The sequence below is a fragment of the Choristoneura fumiferana genome, chromosome 2 (genome assembly GCF_025370935.1).
Source record: "Choristoneura fumiferana chromosome 2, NRCan_CFum_1, whole genome shotgun sequence".
NCBI lineage: Eukaryota > Metazoa > Arthropoda > Insecta > Lepidoptera > Tortricidae > Choristoneura > Choristoneura fumiferana.
In genome coordinates this window covers 21247325-21263335 of record NC_133473.1, presented here as the reverse complement: position 1 = coordinate 21263335, position 16011 = coordinate 21247325, and the positions used below count along the sequence as shown (strand labels likewise).

The following is a 16011-nucleotide window of genomic DNA, read 5'->3' as shown; positions in this document are numbered from 1 at the left end:
GATACCTGCGCTATTGTTGTGGGAACACTGTACTAGGAACGGAACTAAAAAAAGAAGGGTTGAGTTAAGTCCCATAACTGAAGTGTGACAAACGGATGTTATTGTCGCTACACTATGTGTACATCAAAGGACTGTATCTACACTATGTTCCGTCAAAGGGCTGTATCTACACAATGTGTCCGTCAAATGGCTGTATCTACACTATGTGTCAGTCAAAGGGCTGTATCTACACAACGTGTCCGTCATAGGGCTGTATCTACACTATGTGTCCGTCAAAGGGCTGTATCTCGAGAACTTTAATAGTAAGACAGCTGATATATTTACATAATGCGACATAATTCACAATTGAACAAAAACTTATGAAGATTTAGCCAGTTAATGTTTTGCGTGACGTAACGCCGTACTAAGACGAGCTTCATCTTTTTTTTTAATAGTCCTACCTCCAACATGATTGGAGCCTATTTCTTCTAATTCTCGATCATCCCAGTTCTTTCATTTGCTACAGCTCGTATTCAGCATACTCGCACCTTATCTTTCTAACTTTCTTCGTCTAACTTACTTTGCGGCTTGTCGCCGTCTTTCTAACTATTCTATCTTACTATTGTATTTTAAGCTTAATTTCCATTTTTTCCGTTCACATCTTTGTCATCTTTGTCTTTGTAATAGTTACTCTTAGATACTTAGCTGATATTTTTAGGTAATTTGTATTTATTTCTACTACCGTAATAAGATTTTAAAAAAATGTACAAAAGATGTATACTGGATTACCAGGTGGGCCCTGTGACAGGAGCAAAACACAGGTTCTGTTACTCAAATGAAACTAAGTTAACTACTTTAATTGTGCAACTTTCAAAAATTACCTAAGTAATTTTATCATTAAGTTAATTTCAAACAAGTTAAATGGTACTTTCAATGCGCCGTGCATTCATCCAATAACCAATAACAAATAATAAGTATTTCTGTTTTGTCTCTTTACCGCACGTAATTTTCCGCTTATCCTCTATATAACCAAATGCCTAACTAGTTAGCTGAAGAGATCTTTTTAGGGATAAGCTCGCCTTTGTTCTCCTCTCTGTGTATTTGTATTTTTATTTTTATGTGCAATAAAGAGTTTACATACATACATACATACATACATAACCTAAATGAAAAGACATCGCCTGTCACGTAACAAAATGACGGATGTCGCTATACAATGCTCGTCCAATGAGGGCTATCGCGTATGAATTCGCCACTAGAGGCGCTAGTGTAGCGTGAGGTCTCCGAAATGTCAAATCTTATAGTTTTTGGGTGAGCTACGCGGGTTTATTTATAATTAGAATAATTTTGTGAATATTTTGCAATATCTGAAATTAATTATGGCAAATATGCGTTCCATGGCAATTAATGTCTGTGTTTTGAGACAGTTTTGTCTTTCGGAAACCTTTGTCCTCCCTTTTTTCCGAACAAAACGGGGACTATGCAACACTGTGGCATGCTCGATATTTTTATGGTACGGTTTTAAGGTGTATTAAATATGATTTTAATCTAAACTTTGTTTTCACGCCCGTAATAACAGACTTTGAAAGCCATAATTAAAAACCTCACGCAACAGTGCGCCATCTAGTGAGACAAAAAACGATAGCGCTCATTAAACTTTAAACTATAATAAAAATCGTAATACAAGTTATTTTAAATTAGCTCAAGACGAAGAGTGGAAGCTATGGTTTTATTTTTTTCCCCTGTTACATGACCCGCAGTGTAATGTTTTCGTTCCTTCTCTATAACATTTTAAAATATAAATCTTCTTTTCGGAATGATAATAGATAAATTTACTGCATATCTACGAACAATAATACCTGGTCAAACGGGTCCGAGGGAAAAATACAATTTTGTATTTGGTCTCTCAGCGCCTGTGCTATTTAATTATGATAATTATGAATCAAACAGGTTGTCAGTTTACTTTATAAATTTAGTGCTGTGTACATTTATTTTTGCCTTTGACAGCGGGACCCTCGGCCTGCGAGTTCAACTCGCACTTGGCCGCTTTGAGCGGTGTCCGGAAATTCGTTGAAGAACACTATGTTTTTACAAGCTTTTATTTAGTTTCACCTGTCCCGTTGTCTGTCTGTCTGTCTGCCTGTAATCAAATCTTGCAAGTTAAATTCGATCAACTTTCAGTAGTTCGATTGACTTGAAATTTGATATACTGATGTAAATTGCATGACAATACAATAATCTGGTAGTGACAACCTGGTAGTCCAGCCATGATCGTCTCCGCAGGACGGAACTCCTCAACGGTCAATGGCATCGACTTGAAATTTGGTATACAAAATCTAGTTTGGATGAGAATACAAGTACAGTCAACGAAAAGTACAGTCAGCAAAAAAACTTGTAATAAATATTAAATTATTACCAAAAACTTTTTTTTGCAGTATTTTTAACTCTTATTGTTAGTTGATAAACTTATAATAAAACTGATAACTACTCTGCAAAAACAAATCTTAAACTGTTATTAAGTTCGAAAGAAAATAAAGTAATAGAAACGGAAGTCCACAATCCTAACCCTAAGCGACGATGTGTTAACTTAGAACTGTGACTTTAGATAACAAAGTTATATTACCACAAACTACAATAACACGAACATCTCTACCGCCACCTTATCCAATGCTGCGTTAGTACTTTAAAGCTTTCAGAGCATTCAATCAAAACCGGCAATGGTTTCGATGGTAGCTGATACATTCGCGTTGTTTTGACTTCGTGGTGCAAGGTCGGATTATATTTTGCAAGAAGCGCGCGAATGAGATATATAATACGGGAAGTTAATAAAGACATACTTTTATAATAAAATGGTGTTATGGTGAAGTTATGTTATGGGATTAGTTGGGAGATTAATTGGCAATAATGTAAGATGGGGGGGGGTAAGGATATGAATGCAGTGCGTGCGGTTATGACTTGGCTCAGTAAGGAGGGTGGTCAGATTAAGATAACAGGTTATGCCTTGATACCTACTGCGAAGATTACATACCAACTACACATGTTGATTCGAGGGTAGACATTTTTACAAGCTTTATTTAGTTTCACCTGTCCCGTTGTCCGTCTGTCTGTCTGTAATTAAATCTTGCAAGTTAAATTTGACCAACTTCCAGTAAGTAGTCAGATTATTAGTGACATTCTGGTATCGAAAATACAAACTGAGACATGGATGCACAGAAAAACCAGAAAAAGAGACCAGCACTGGGAATCGAACCCAGGTCCTCAGCAATCCGTGCTGCGTGCTATAACCCCTACACCACTGCTGGATAGGAATCTAGACACGAATTTTTCCTTTGCATACATATCTCAGGTTGCTTATTTCTTCTATGCTACTTAAGCAGCAGCACTAGCGACATCTATGTTTCATCGACAGACGTCACATTCTTTCGGAACTAACCGCTCACCCAGACAAGAGATGTCGCTACTAAGCAATAAAATTATACGGATTGCTGAGGACCTGGGTTCGATTCCAAGTGCTGGTCTCTTTTGCTGTTTTTTCTGTGCATCCATGTCTCAGTTTGTATTTTCGATATGGTTTCACGGGATACCCGTAAAAGTAACAAATTTGGTGTTGAAATAAAAAACACAAAAATACTCCAAAAAACCAATCATGACATTCTGGTAGTCCAGCCAGGATCGTCTCCACAGGACGGAACTCTTCAACGGTTATAGCATCGACTTGAAATTTGGTATGCAAATGTAGTATGGGTGACAATGCAAGTACAGTCAACAAAAAGTACAGTCAGCAAAAAAGCTTGAATTAAAATGTTTTTTATGGTTAGTTTATTGTTGTTATCCATCCCAGCCTATATACGTCCCATTGCTGGGCACAGGCCTCCTCTCAGAACAAGAGGGCTTAAAAATGAACTTAATCAAAATTGGTTCATCCATTTGAGAGGTACAATGCCAGAGACAGACACTAACGTAACTTGTAACACCCCTTCTTTATGTCGGGAGTTAAAAATAGCAAACGCGAACAACTTCAGAGTTTAAGTTACTTAAATCTTCTAATATCTAAATCCGATCGCAACTTTAGTTGAACTTTTGAATTTAGTTGGTTTTATTACTTGGTCTAGTCATTAGTCATTAAAGCTCACTCGTATTTTAGAACTTGTTTCTAGTTTTATATATACGAAGTTTTTGTTACAGGTACTTTGACGACCAGATGGCCTAGTGGTTAGAGAACCTGACTACGAAGCTTGAGGTCCCGGGTTCGATTCCCGTGTCGGGGCAGATATTTGTATAAAAAATACGAATGTTTGTTCTCGGGTCTTGGGTGTTTAATATGTATTTAAGTATGTATCTATCTATATAATTATATTTATCCGTTGCTTAGTACCCATAACACAAGCTTTGCTAAGCTTACTTTGGGACTAGGTAAATTGGTGTGAATTGTCCCCTGATATTTATATATTTACTTAAATTTCTTTTAGTAATTCTGCTGATTATGGTAAGCGAAAAAAACGAACGCATCTGTTCAAATTCAACAGGTCAAATTATGTTGATTTCTCCAAGACACTAAGTGGCCTAACTCCTACTGTTTAAAAGTTTTACCCATTGTTTCACCATCCATAGATTAAATTTATCTAACGGATGTGATGTCGTCTCTGTTTGTTTTGTTCGAATAGACGGAGACGGCATCACATTTATCCGTCAAAAAAAATCAATGGGTGGTGAAACAGCTAAGTTTATATCAGTCACTCAGAAGTATCTTTGACTTTGAGTACCCAATTCTAAAATGTGTCGTACACGTAAAAGATTTTGTTACAATTACAACTCAAATAAAATAAAATAAAAAATAGTATTAGTGTGCCCTTTGACCCAAACTGGAAGCAAACTGGTATTCGAGGTCTGATAATAAATTGAGCAGTCATACAGGTTTTTATTTTTTATAACTATTTCTGTTTATTATTATATTATTATGCGAGTGAAGTATCACCATTGCCTACATCATCTAAAATTTAAAAAGTTTAAAATTTGCTAATAAAACGTGCGAAACCCACAAAAAGCGACAAAAGAAAAAAACGACCGTAGATAATTCAAATATTAGCGCAAAGGGCACGAGAGTGCTAAAGCACAATTCAAAGGCAATTAAAAAAAAAGAAAAAAGAACGACGACGTACTGGCCAGCGATACATGACACACACTTGCCATTCCATTTTGAACCCCAACGTATGCATCAAAGGTTAAAATCACAATTGTACCAAGTCCACGATTCAGCATCCAGGCGAATTCTAAATTTGAACGCAGCTCCAGAATTCCGATTCAGTTTTGCGAGTGCCTCTTCAAATTTTCGCCGTACATGGAACCATTTGAGTCCTAACCTTGTGTAGAACCTTTTCATAATAATGACTGTCCATCTTTCCTTTGTGCGTGCAACAAGGGCTCATTGTAACAAGGTTGTTTGGTGGATTCGGAGTGAAATGGTTTTACTATGCATGGAACTAAAGTGGTAGAGGGACATCGATTCTAAGTCGATGGACTTGAGTTAGACATTTCTTTGTGTCGAAATTATTCGATTCTGAAGTTGCGATGTGGACAATTTTAGGAATCTAATTTGGAACATAACTGCCAAAATTATTTAGGCTACCGTTAATTCTGATTTAGTTAGATGAAATGTTCAAAAACGTTGAAATAATGTAATGCTAATAAATAACTTTCGTCGCAGCTGGTCAGAGATTGCCCAAGACCGGGTAGAGTGGAGGACATGGGGGAAGTCCTTTGCCCAGCAGTGGGACACCTCTACATGCTTCTAAATAATAATAATAAATAACAGTCAATTCCGTTGTTTTCTCATGTCTGATTCGGAAATTTAAAATAATTTGATATGATATTTCGGATTATCCCCATTATAGGGGATATACATTGTTAATAATTCGGTTAATAAGTCGTTGTAGACCGGTTAATATAAGGTTAATAAGTCTGTTAATAATTCTGCTCCGCGTACATATTTAATTAATATCAATAAGGTATTCAGACTATTTAATTTTATAAATCTAGTTATCTATCTACCTCAATATATCTTTTGACTAATTTATCTTGGTATTTTTGACTGCATTTTGAACAGAAATGCAAATTAAAACAAAACCGTTCACTAAACAAAACACAATCATTCAAAACCGCAACAAGCATTCCATTTTCAAACCTTTTCACATTCCGTTCCACTTTCAAAACGCTCCGACTCTATTAGTGCTTGCATGAAGCTATAAACAACGACGAACGAACGAGTGAATGGAACGCGAATGAGTGAACGGAATGAGCGAATGAAAGAACACACGACCATTAGTCAACTGGTGCGGGCATTATCCTAATGGGATCTCAAACTGTTTGAGATAGTGTTTCTAATACGTACATAACTCTACCTTTTGTAATTGTGCGGTTACTAAAATATCTAGTTACAAATTGTTGTTTAATTGTTTTGGTAATTGAGACGGCGGGGTTATAAAAGCGTCTTTAATACTTGAAATTTGTGTTATCAACATTGATCATCACTGAAACAATTTACTTTTCATGATGTTACTTACAAAGAAAGTTGGTGATAGGATTCAAAAAAATATTAATTTAATCGTATATTAAATAAAAAAAAATAGGAATACGACGCAAAAAGAGGGGTGTAATGTATGTCTGTCGTTCTGTCTGTGGCATCGTAGCTCTCAAACGGATGCGTTTTTTTACGTAAAAGCGAGTTTACTTGTCTAACAAAAAAAAAGGCTTGGATTGTAGCTCCCACATGCGCCTAGTGCGGAATGGAATGCCATTGTACAGTCGTGTTCATAAACTTGTGAGCAAAAATTTGATCGAAAATATCTGAACACGACTCTATTGTTAACGGCGTAGAAGCGCGTTCAGATATTTTTTCTGATCAAATTTTTGCTCACAAGTTTATGAACTGACTGACTGTACTAGGTATTTCCTTCATCGCAACGCTTGTGATAAAAAGTTTTACAATACATTAAAATGGTTCACTCTCATCATTGTGACCATTCGTTCTTTCATTCACTCACATCAACACATTTCAAATGAGACTACGTGATATCTCGTACAATCGGATGGACAGCTCATTGGAATAATCGATTCAACAAGCCCGTTCACGTCACTATTAAAATTGCCACAGATTATACATGGACAGAATGTCCGTTTTGTACATTTGTTAATCTATACACTAATGGGTGCACAGGTATGTATAGAGCTCCCGTTAAATTTCGGTCAAGTTTTACTCGGCATAGTAGTACGAGTATCATGTCTAATTAACCGAAATTTGGATGTCACAGTAGAAAAACCGGATACAGCTAGTTTTTAATAATGTAAAAACATTAAATTTAAAAAAATCATAAATCTTGACTGCCAAAATAAGTCTAGTGGTCTAGAACTCTGTTCATAATTTTTTTTCGCAGACGCCATATTGAAATATTATATAACCTATGTCACTCCGATAGTTATGACAAATCCAAAGATACCTCATTATGTTAAAATCGGCCTAGCCGTTTAGGCTGCAGCGAGGACCAAAGAAATTTACATACATACCCACATACATACATACATATATACATATGCTCAAAAAACATAACCCTCCTTCGGGCATTCGGGTAAAAAGGCTTTATTTTTTGACTCATTGACGCCCAGCTCACTGTACATGTGGAAAAATAATAAGGACTGATTGGCGAATTTTCCACGGATTAACTACTTATTCTGAAATGAGGGCCAAACCGCATGCGTAAGTTAATAATATAAAATCTCTGAACAAAATAAATGGAAAAGTATCTTTTGTTCTACCGAAACGTAATTGATAGGTATAAAATAAAAGCGTTCAAAGAAGTGAACCTTCTGTGTTTTCCTACTCCATGTCACTATTCAAACGGGTTGGTGTTGTCGTTCTGTTTTGTCCGTTGCGAATTCCAAATTTGAATGTGAAAGTACTGGGATGTTCCAGTTTTGAATTGAAATGTTGCGTTGGCAACACACGGGCTATTTTTTTCGAACGAAATAAAATGTGAGTTACATTACATTGGTCTTAGGAAATGCCAATGAACTAAAAGAATTTCCTTGCTCACCCGCGACCTTACGATAGCTAAGCTTATGCAAAATATGCGTGTTCATGCAGTTCCTCCACCTCCACACTAACACACCACCTAACACAGTTGTGACAGTTGTGAGTCTAAACAAGTTAAAACGTGGTTGTGGTTCTTAGTCTAACAACTGGTAGCATGGTGTACGGTTGTGTCACTCTGAAGAATGAGCTCTGGTTGAGTTTCGAACAGTCATTGTAGTGTGGTGATGGTGTAGATGGGTTTTGTGATTTGTGTGTGTTTTACAGTGTGGAGGTGGAAGGAACTGCATGAACACGCATATTTTGCATAAGCTTAGCTATCGTAAGGTCGCGGGTGAGCAAGGAAATTCTTTTAGTTCATTGATATGGACCTCCGAAAAGTAACGCCTGATTCAATAAATTATTTAGGAAATGCCGTTTGTAAGTCGTATGCTTTCTTATAGTCGTTTTCTTTATTGTGACATATATGGGCCAAGATGATGATGATGACGAAAGAGCGTGCATTATTAGGGCGTCCATTGCGGGGTAGAATTTTCGGTCGTACATTAACCGCACCCCAACTTACATACATCGACAAAATGATAAGTCACAGCTACTCGCAAGCCAGTAGTTGGAACAATCAGCACAGCACTACAAGCAGTCAGCGCACTCACTATCAAGAAATGCTCTACTATGGTAACGCATAAAAGCTGGGCTGGCACGCGAGCACGGCACGCGAGGGAAGTGCTGATTGGCTGCGACGAATTCTTACTTCCTTACTAAGTGTCACTAACATTATAAACGCGAAATAATGCTGGCCGTCTTTTACTTCTACACGAACTGTTAGGCCATTTTAGATAAAATCCCTAAATACCTTTTTTTTTTCGTTATTATTATATTATATTATTTGGTGTGTTTTTTTTATAATTTGAATTTTACAGCGCATTGGTTTGTACTGTAATGCTGTATTTTTTAATTGAATATTGTAATTGAAGTAAATTTTAGCTGTATTTGATAGTTTCATTTCTTGAATTTGGATTTATGTAATTTCTATCAGCTTAATATTTTTCTAGAACTACAATATCCATAGATTAAGCTTTTTTATTCAAGGCAATGTCACTCTTATAACAATTATTTTTTATTTCATGGTAATCTGAAATATAATTGAATTAAACAGTGTAGTACCTTTTCCCTAACTCGTTGGCATCGCGGAAGTTTAGAAAAGAAAAAACGTCTAAAGATATTTGTTCTTTATGTGACAACACTAGACACGTCACTTCTTTTTCCGCCCGACGGCATCGTGGATCGGCATTGTGCAAAATAGTGCAAAATAGTGTTTTTAAAATATAAAAGCTATGCCCAGTGAACGAAAACTTATTAAAATATTAAAAGAATGTGCGGCGTCCCTCGAGAAGGGTCACAATCGCCATCGGCGTCGGCGCAGACGCAGTCGGAGCCGGAGCCGGAGCCGGCCACGCGGCGGCAGATCCCGGAGTCGTAGCCCCGTGCGACGTGAGCCCTCGCCGCCACCGGAGTCGCCTCCCCGGATTGAGACAGAACAGAAAGAAGACGAGAGTGACAAAGTAGAAGGTGAGTTCGCGCAAATTTTTACTTTGACTTTCAGACTAACCTAAAAAAGTTCATCAACAGACGCCCGCGATAACGTTAAGCTTGAGTAACATTGTGTGTTTGCATTGTACAAATTCTTCTCCATGGTTGCTCATCGAGTGCGAGAACTGCGAGATACTCAAGGTATCAATCAAGGTCTCTGTTATACTGGATGGCGTAATTCTCTGAAACGCGGCCATTGACAGATGCTAACACTTCGATGTAGCAAATGGCTCGCATGCTAACGCACTCACTGTGTTTGGTTTTTCCTCACAATTACTGAATACGAAATGCTTACACTGTTATTTCTATGATACAATAACATAAGCCTGACTTGACACACTATGCTTTCAACCTCTGTGCACAACCATTGAGTACGCGATACTCCTGCTATCATTTCTATGTGGCAAAATGGTTTGAGATGCTTCGGGATGCTTAAGGCAGAATCTCTTCTAAGCAGCCATTGAGTACGAGATACTCACGCTATCATTTCTATGTGGCAAAATGGTTTGACATGCTTCAGCATGTCTAATGCTGAACCCCTTCTAGCAGCCATTGAGTACGAGATACTCGCGCTATCATTTCTATGTGGCAAAATGGCCTGCAAGCTTGTGCTTAAGGTGTCTTCTTCCTGTGCTTTCCAGATGCGGTAATGGTTAACCCATTCAGTGAAGCCCTCGGGGACGACTACATAGAAACAACCAAGTATGACAAAAGCATTCACGAGGATATATCCCGCAGATGGACACACATAATAGTCAATGGATTGTCAAAGGAACAAAGAGATAACATTACAAAGAAATACAAGATTCCAGGAAACTGCACAATATTGGAAGCACCGGCAATCAACATTGAAATAAAAAATGTACTCGGTGACAGCTCTAAACTAAGGGACAAGAGTATCGAGATAGGCCAAGCTCAGTTGGGCCTGGCAACTGGTATTATTGGAAAGGCAATGACACAGCTTATGGAAAATGAAGAACTAAACAAAACACACCTCATAAGCTTGCTCAGTGACGCTTCCAAATTACTAAATGACCTAAATTTTCATCAAACTAAAACTAGGAAAAAGTTAATAATTCCTTCTTTGGATAAAAACTTTATTCAAACAATTGAAAAGTCAAATAGAAATGCTTTTTTGTTTGGTGATGACCTGTCAGAAACCATAAAGACAGCAAAACACTGCAGCAGTCAATGGCCCACATAAAGAAGACTGTCACTCCGAGCACAAAAACTACAAAGTCGGGAAACCGCAATGGTCCGCCACTTCGGCCGAAGGGCAAGGGGATGACGCGTGGCGGACCGAAGACACAGGAGTTCCAGTCTACCCAGTCGTTCCATCCAGTCAACCAGCAGAAACGATATTCTTCGAACCAGAACCAGCGCCGCCCAGCGAAGCCAGCACAGAGGCCCCGCAGTGCAGCATACCGGCGCTAACTAACCAGGTACATGCTGGAAATATAACAAACTATTTAAAATGTTGGGAAGCCTTAACCGCTGACCCTGTAATTCTACAGTGGGTACGGGGGTATCGCATACCATTTGAAACGGAGCCATTCCAAACATCATTACCTGTTAATAATTTACCAGCAAATGAAACAACAGCAATGACTGAGTCTATCCATAACCTACTTGCACTTGGTGCTGTTAGTCCTTGTGAACATACTGAAGGCGAATTTTTGTCCAAAATATTTTTAAGACCTAAACCTAATGGAAAATTTAGATTTATTCTGAACCTGAAACCACTTAATAAGTTTATTTCTCCTAAACATTTTAAAATGGAGGACATAAGAACTGCCATCAAATTGATTTATGAAAATTATTACATGTGCTCCATTGACTTAAAGGAATCATATTTTCTTGTCTCGGTACACAAATCCCACAGAAAATACCTCAGATTTGAACACTTGGGACAATTATATGAATTCACTTGCATGCCTTATGGCTTATCTACTGCCCCAGGGTTATTCACAAAACTACTTAAACCAGTAGTAGGTTACCTAAGAAACCTAGGTCACATGTCTACCATTTACTTGGATGACTATTTATGTATTGGGCAATCATCAACTGCATGTATATCCAACATGAACGCCACGATACAACTCTTTCAATGCCTAGGCTTAATAATTAACTATGAGAAAAGCAATTTAACCCCAAGTATGAAGTGTCCATTTCTTGGATTTGTTATTAACTCTAAGGACATGTGCTTAGAACTACCTAGTGATAAAAAAACACGCATAATAGCGTTAGTTAGAGAACACTTGCAATTGAAAAAACTTAAAATAAGACAATTTGCAAAACTTTTAGGAACACTGATTTCGGCATGCCCCGCTGTCCCTTATGGATTAATGCATACTAAACAAATGGAACGTAGTAAATACCTAGCCCTTCTGCAGGGACAAGATGATTATGACACTATAATGACACCTTCTAATGATATATTACCTGATTTACAGTGGTGGCTAGATAATATCCCTCATGCTAAAAGGAAACTGTCAGAAAATAAATTTAGTATGGAAATATACTCAGACTCTAGCCTTACAGGGTGGGGATCATACTGCAATGGCGAGCGTACTGGAGGTCTGTGGTCAGATAATGAACAAAAACTTCACATTAACTTATTAGAACTCACTGCAGCGTATTTTGCTTTAAAATGCTTCGCTGACAAAACTAAAAATACTAGAGTACTGCTCAGGATTGACAATACTACCGCCATTGCATGTATTAATAAAATGGGAAGCGTGCAATACCCCCACCTTAACACAGTTGCCAGGAAAATCTGGCTGTGGTGCCAAAAACGCAACATACATGTTTATGCAGCTTACATCAAGTCTAAAGACAATGTTATTGCTGACCAGGAGTCTAGAAACACTAACATAGACACAGAGTGGGAACTGTCAATTGATGCCTACAAATCAATATGTGACACATTTGGGAAACAAGACATTGATCTGTTTGCCAGTAGAATCAATGCTAAATGTACAACATATGTATCATGGAAGAGAGACCCATATGCATTTAACATTGACGCTTTTACGCTTGACTGGTCGGAACATTACTTCTATGCATTTCCTCCATTTGCGATACTATCCCGATGTTTCCACAAAATTAAACAAGACAAAGCAAAAGGCGTTGTGGTGTTCCCAGTATGGACCTCTCAGCCGTGGTACCCTTTAGCTAAAACACTAATGATATCAAAACAAATTACACTAAAACCTAGTAAAAAATTGTTACTATCACCTTTCAGAACTCCACACCCGCTGAGCTCATCGCTTTCCCTGGCAGCCGCAATCTTCTGCGGCAAGCATTCCGACTCAGAAATTTGCCAGAAGGATCATTAGACATAACTATAGCCTCTCTAGCGGCAAGTACACTTAAACAATATAACACTACATATACTAAATGGTGGGCCTTTTGCAGACAGTACAAACTAGACGTGTACAAAGCATCAATACCTCAAATTCTACAATTCTTAACATACAGATTTGAGGAAAACGCCAGCTATAGCACTCTTAATACGGACAGGTCGGCACTAGCATTATTAATGGAAGGTAGTATAGGCACGGATGATAGGATCGCAAGATTTATTAAGGGAGTGTACAGACTACGACCACCAATCCCAAAATATGTGAGTATGTGGGACCCTTCAAGAGTGCTGCGCTTATTAACAAACTGGCCAGAAAATAGTTTTTTAAGCTTGGAAAAAGTCACCAAAAAACTGTCGATTCTTTTAGCTTTAGCTTCAGCTCAGCGGGTTCAAACATTGTCTGCCATAAAAATTAATAATATTAACGAATATGAGTCAAAAATTTTAATCAATATCACAGATGTAATAAAAACCTCAGTTAGTACTAAATCTCAACCCACCATTAACCTGCCATTTTTTGAAAGTAACCCTCAAATTTGTCCAGCCAGAGCTCTTAAAGCATATTTAAATAAAACAAAATTAATAAGAAATAATGAACCTTACCTTTGGATTACATTTAAAAAACCCCACAGAAGAGCATCAAGTCAAAGCATCAGTCGATGGATAAAATGTGTTATGTCAGAGAGTGGAATTGACACCTCCACATTCAGCTCACATAGCACAAGACATGCTGCTTCTTCAATCGCAAAAAAGCGCGGTGTTCAGTGGGACATTATTAGGAAAGCGGCTGGATGGACAAAAAATTCAAATACATTCGCAAAATTTTATGATGTACCAATTATTGACGATAGCTCATCACAAGGGAGCTTTGCTATGGCAGTACTAGGAAATAATTAAAGACATTTTAAGAATTAGCCTTACAACATGATGATTGTGATTTATAATTATTATTATTATTGTTTGTAGTTAACTAATTGTACTACAAAGCTAAATAAAGTTGATGATTGTAACAGATGTTTCTTTCAGAATACTTCGATACATCATCATTTACCTGCTCATCATTGCTGACAACTCTGAACATCTACACTGTTTAATTCAATTATATTTCAGATTACCATGAAATAAAATTAAGAATTAAACGAGCTTACCTGTAAGCGAAGTCTGATTCTAATTTTTTGAATGGTAATCTGAAATATAATTACCCACCCAGCCCTAGATTAAACCCATGAAGCAATGATGAGGTACATTCACAAGACATCAACTATTTAGATAGATCAATGGCTTGTGAATCTTCGACAAGCCATAATGTGCTTTACTGACTGAGTAAACTACATTTTGGCTTTCTCTCTCTAAAATAAGTGACGTGTCTAGTGTTGTCACATAAAGAACAAATATCTTTAGACGTTTTTTCTTTTCTAAACTTCCGCGATGCCAACGAGTTAGGGAAAAGGTACTACACTGTTTAATTCAATTATATTTCAGATTACCATTCAAAAAATTAGAATCAGACTTCGCTTACAGGTAAGCTCGTTTAATTCTTAATTATTACCAATATTTTACCACTAACACTTGCAATGTTTGTATGCAGGTGCCTATGTATAGGTAAACAAGATGTCTTGTGATTGAATTGACTTAAAATTTGTAACGAAAAAGCTTGCATTTAAACTGTTCTATGGCAACAGTAACTTTTTATATTGCCATAGATTCGTCGGAACAAGCCGGCACGTGGCGGGCATAATGAAAGTTCAGTACATATTTTCCATGCAATTATAAGCGGCGTGCACACGAGACAAGTGCCTTAGCCTTTAATATTCAATTAGCTTGTGTGCACTGGTTTTATTTGGAGCCATTCCGTAGGTTGTAAAGTTATAAAGACACAAAATGATTTGTATAATTATAGCTTAAGGGTGAAATCGATTACATACTTGTATTTAATACACTTTTTAACCCCTTGTGCAAAAGAGGGGTGTTATAATTTTGACGCCAATGACCGTCTGTGGCATCGTAGCTCTCAAACGGATGGACCGATTTTGAGACAGTTTTTTTTTCTGAATGCGAGTTTTCTTGCGGTGGTTTTTAGCTATGTTTCGTTATAATTGGTTCAGCCATTTTTGAGAGATTGAATGACAATGTTTGATAAGTTGTTTTAAGATACAGTTTTACCACTTTTATATTGACAATTATTAACTTCCGACGCAAAAGAGGGGTAATAAGTTTGACCGCTATGTATGTATATTTGTGTGTCTGTCTGTGGCACCGTACCTCTTAAGCGAGTGAACCGATTTGAATGCGTTTCTTTAATTGAAAGCAGGGTTTCTAGCGATGGTTCGTAGATATGTTTTATTAAAATCGGTTTAGCCATTTTTGAGATATTGGACTTTTAAATGACGGGTAAAACGTCATGCTGTCTTAACTAATTGGGACTGAAAGAAACAGACGGCACCACAGATCTGGCACATAAAATTTGTCGGTGAGTGGTGAAACATGCATTTAGTCTCTTTTCATGAATTCAAGTTTTTTTTTTAGATAAGCACTAGCCTGATACAACGGCCAAGTGCGAGTCGGTCTTGTGCACCGCGGGTTTCCTAGAAAAACTGGCGAAGAGCGTGTCGGACACGCCCAAAATAGGGTTCCGTAGCTATTACGAAAAAATTAAGTAATATTTTTCTAAGGATTTCGTATTTTATACGGAATCTTCCAAGTTTAGGTGTATTTTAACCTTAGGCTGCTATTTACTCTTAAAATACTAATAATTCTCAAGCAAACTTAGCCGTTATAGTTTTCCTTGTAAGTTTGATATACTTACTACCATTTTTTTTTTAAATTTTCACCCACTGGTTTAGATTTTAGAGGGGGGGACGCCCTATTTTAATGAAAATTTGCACTTTAAAGTTTAATATTTCGCAAACAAATCACTGAATCGAAAAATCGTTTTAGCAACCCCCTAAAAAGACCTTTAAAAGACCTATCTAACGACACCCCACACTATAGGGTT

The 16011-nt window shown here is 37.3% G+C and overlaps 2 protein-coding genes across 2 annotated transcripts in view; both read left to right on the top strand.

Annotated features, from left to right (window-relative positions):
* Ten-m (teneurin transmembrane protein Ten-m) overlaps positions 1 to 16011 on the top strand; it is a 624351-nt gene that overhangs the window by 56252 nt on the left and 552088 nt on the right. The gene's annotated exons all lie outside the window — the stretch shown is intronic.
* On the top strand, positions 9220 to 14514 carry LOC141445391 (uncharacterized). The gene is made up of 4 exons (XM_074111232.1): positions 9220 to 9631; positions 10294 to 10794; positions 10838 to 11094; positions 12897 to 14514. The coding sequence occupies exons 1-4, from the start codon at positions 9397 to 9399 to the stop codon at positions 13911 to 13913; spliced, it is 2010 nt and encodes a 669-aa protein (XP_073967333.1). The 5' UTR covers positions 9220 to 9396; the 3' UTR covers positions 13914 to 14514.

Excerpts from the sequence above, each read along its gene's own strand:
- LOC141445391 (XM_074111232.1), top strand. The coding sequence starts at position 9,397 with ATGCCCAGTGAACGAAAACTTATTAAAATATTAAAAGAATGTGCGGCG. Across the intron at positions 10,795-10,837 it reads TAGAAATGCTTTTTTGTTTG|CAGTCAATGGCCCACATAAA; the intron begins GTGATGACCTGT and ends AAAACACTGCAG. Across the intron at positions 11,095-12,896 it reads TACCGGCGCTAACTAACCAG|AACTCCACACCCGCTGAGCT; the intron begins GTACATGCTGGA and ends ATCACCTTTCAG.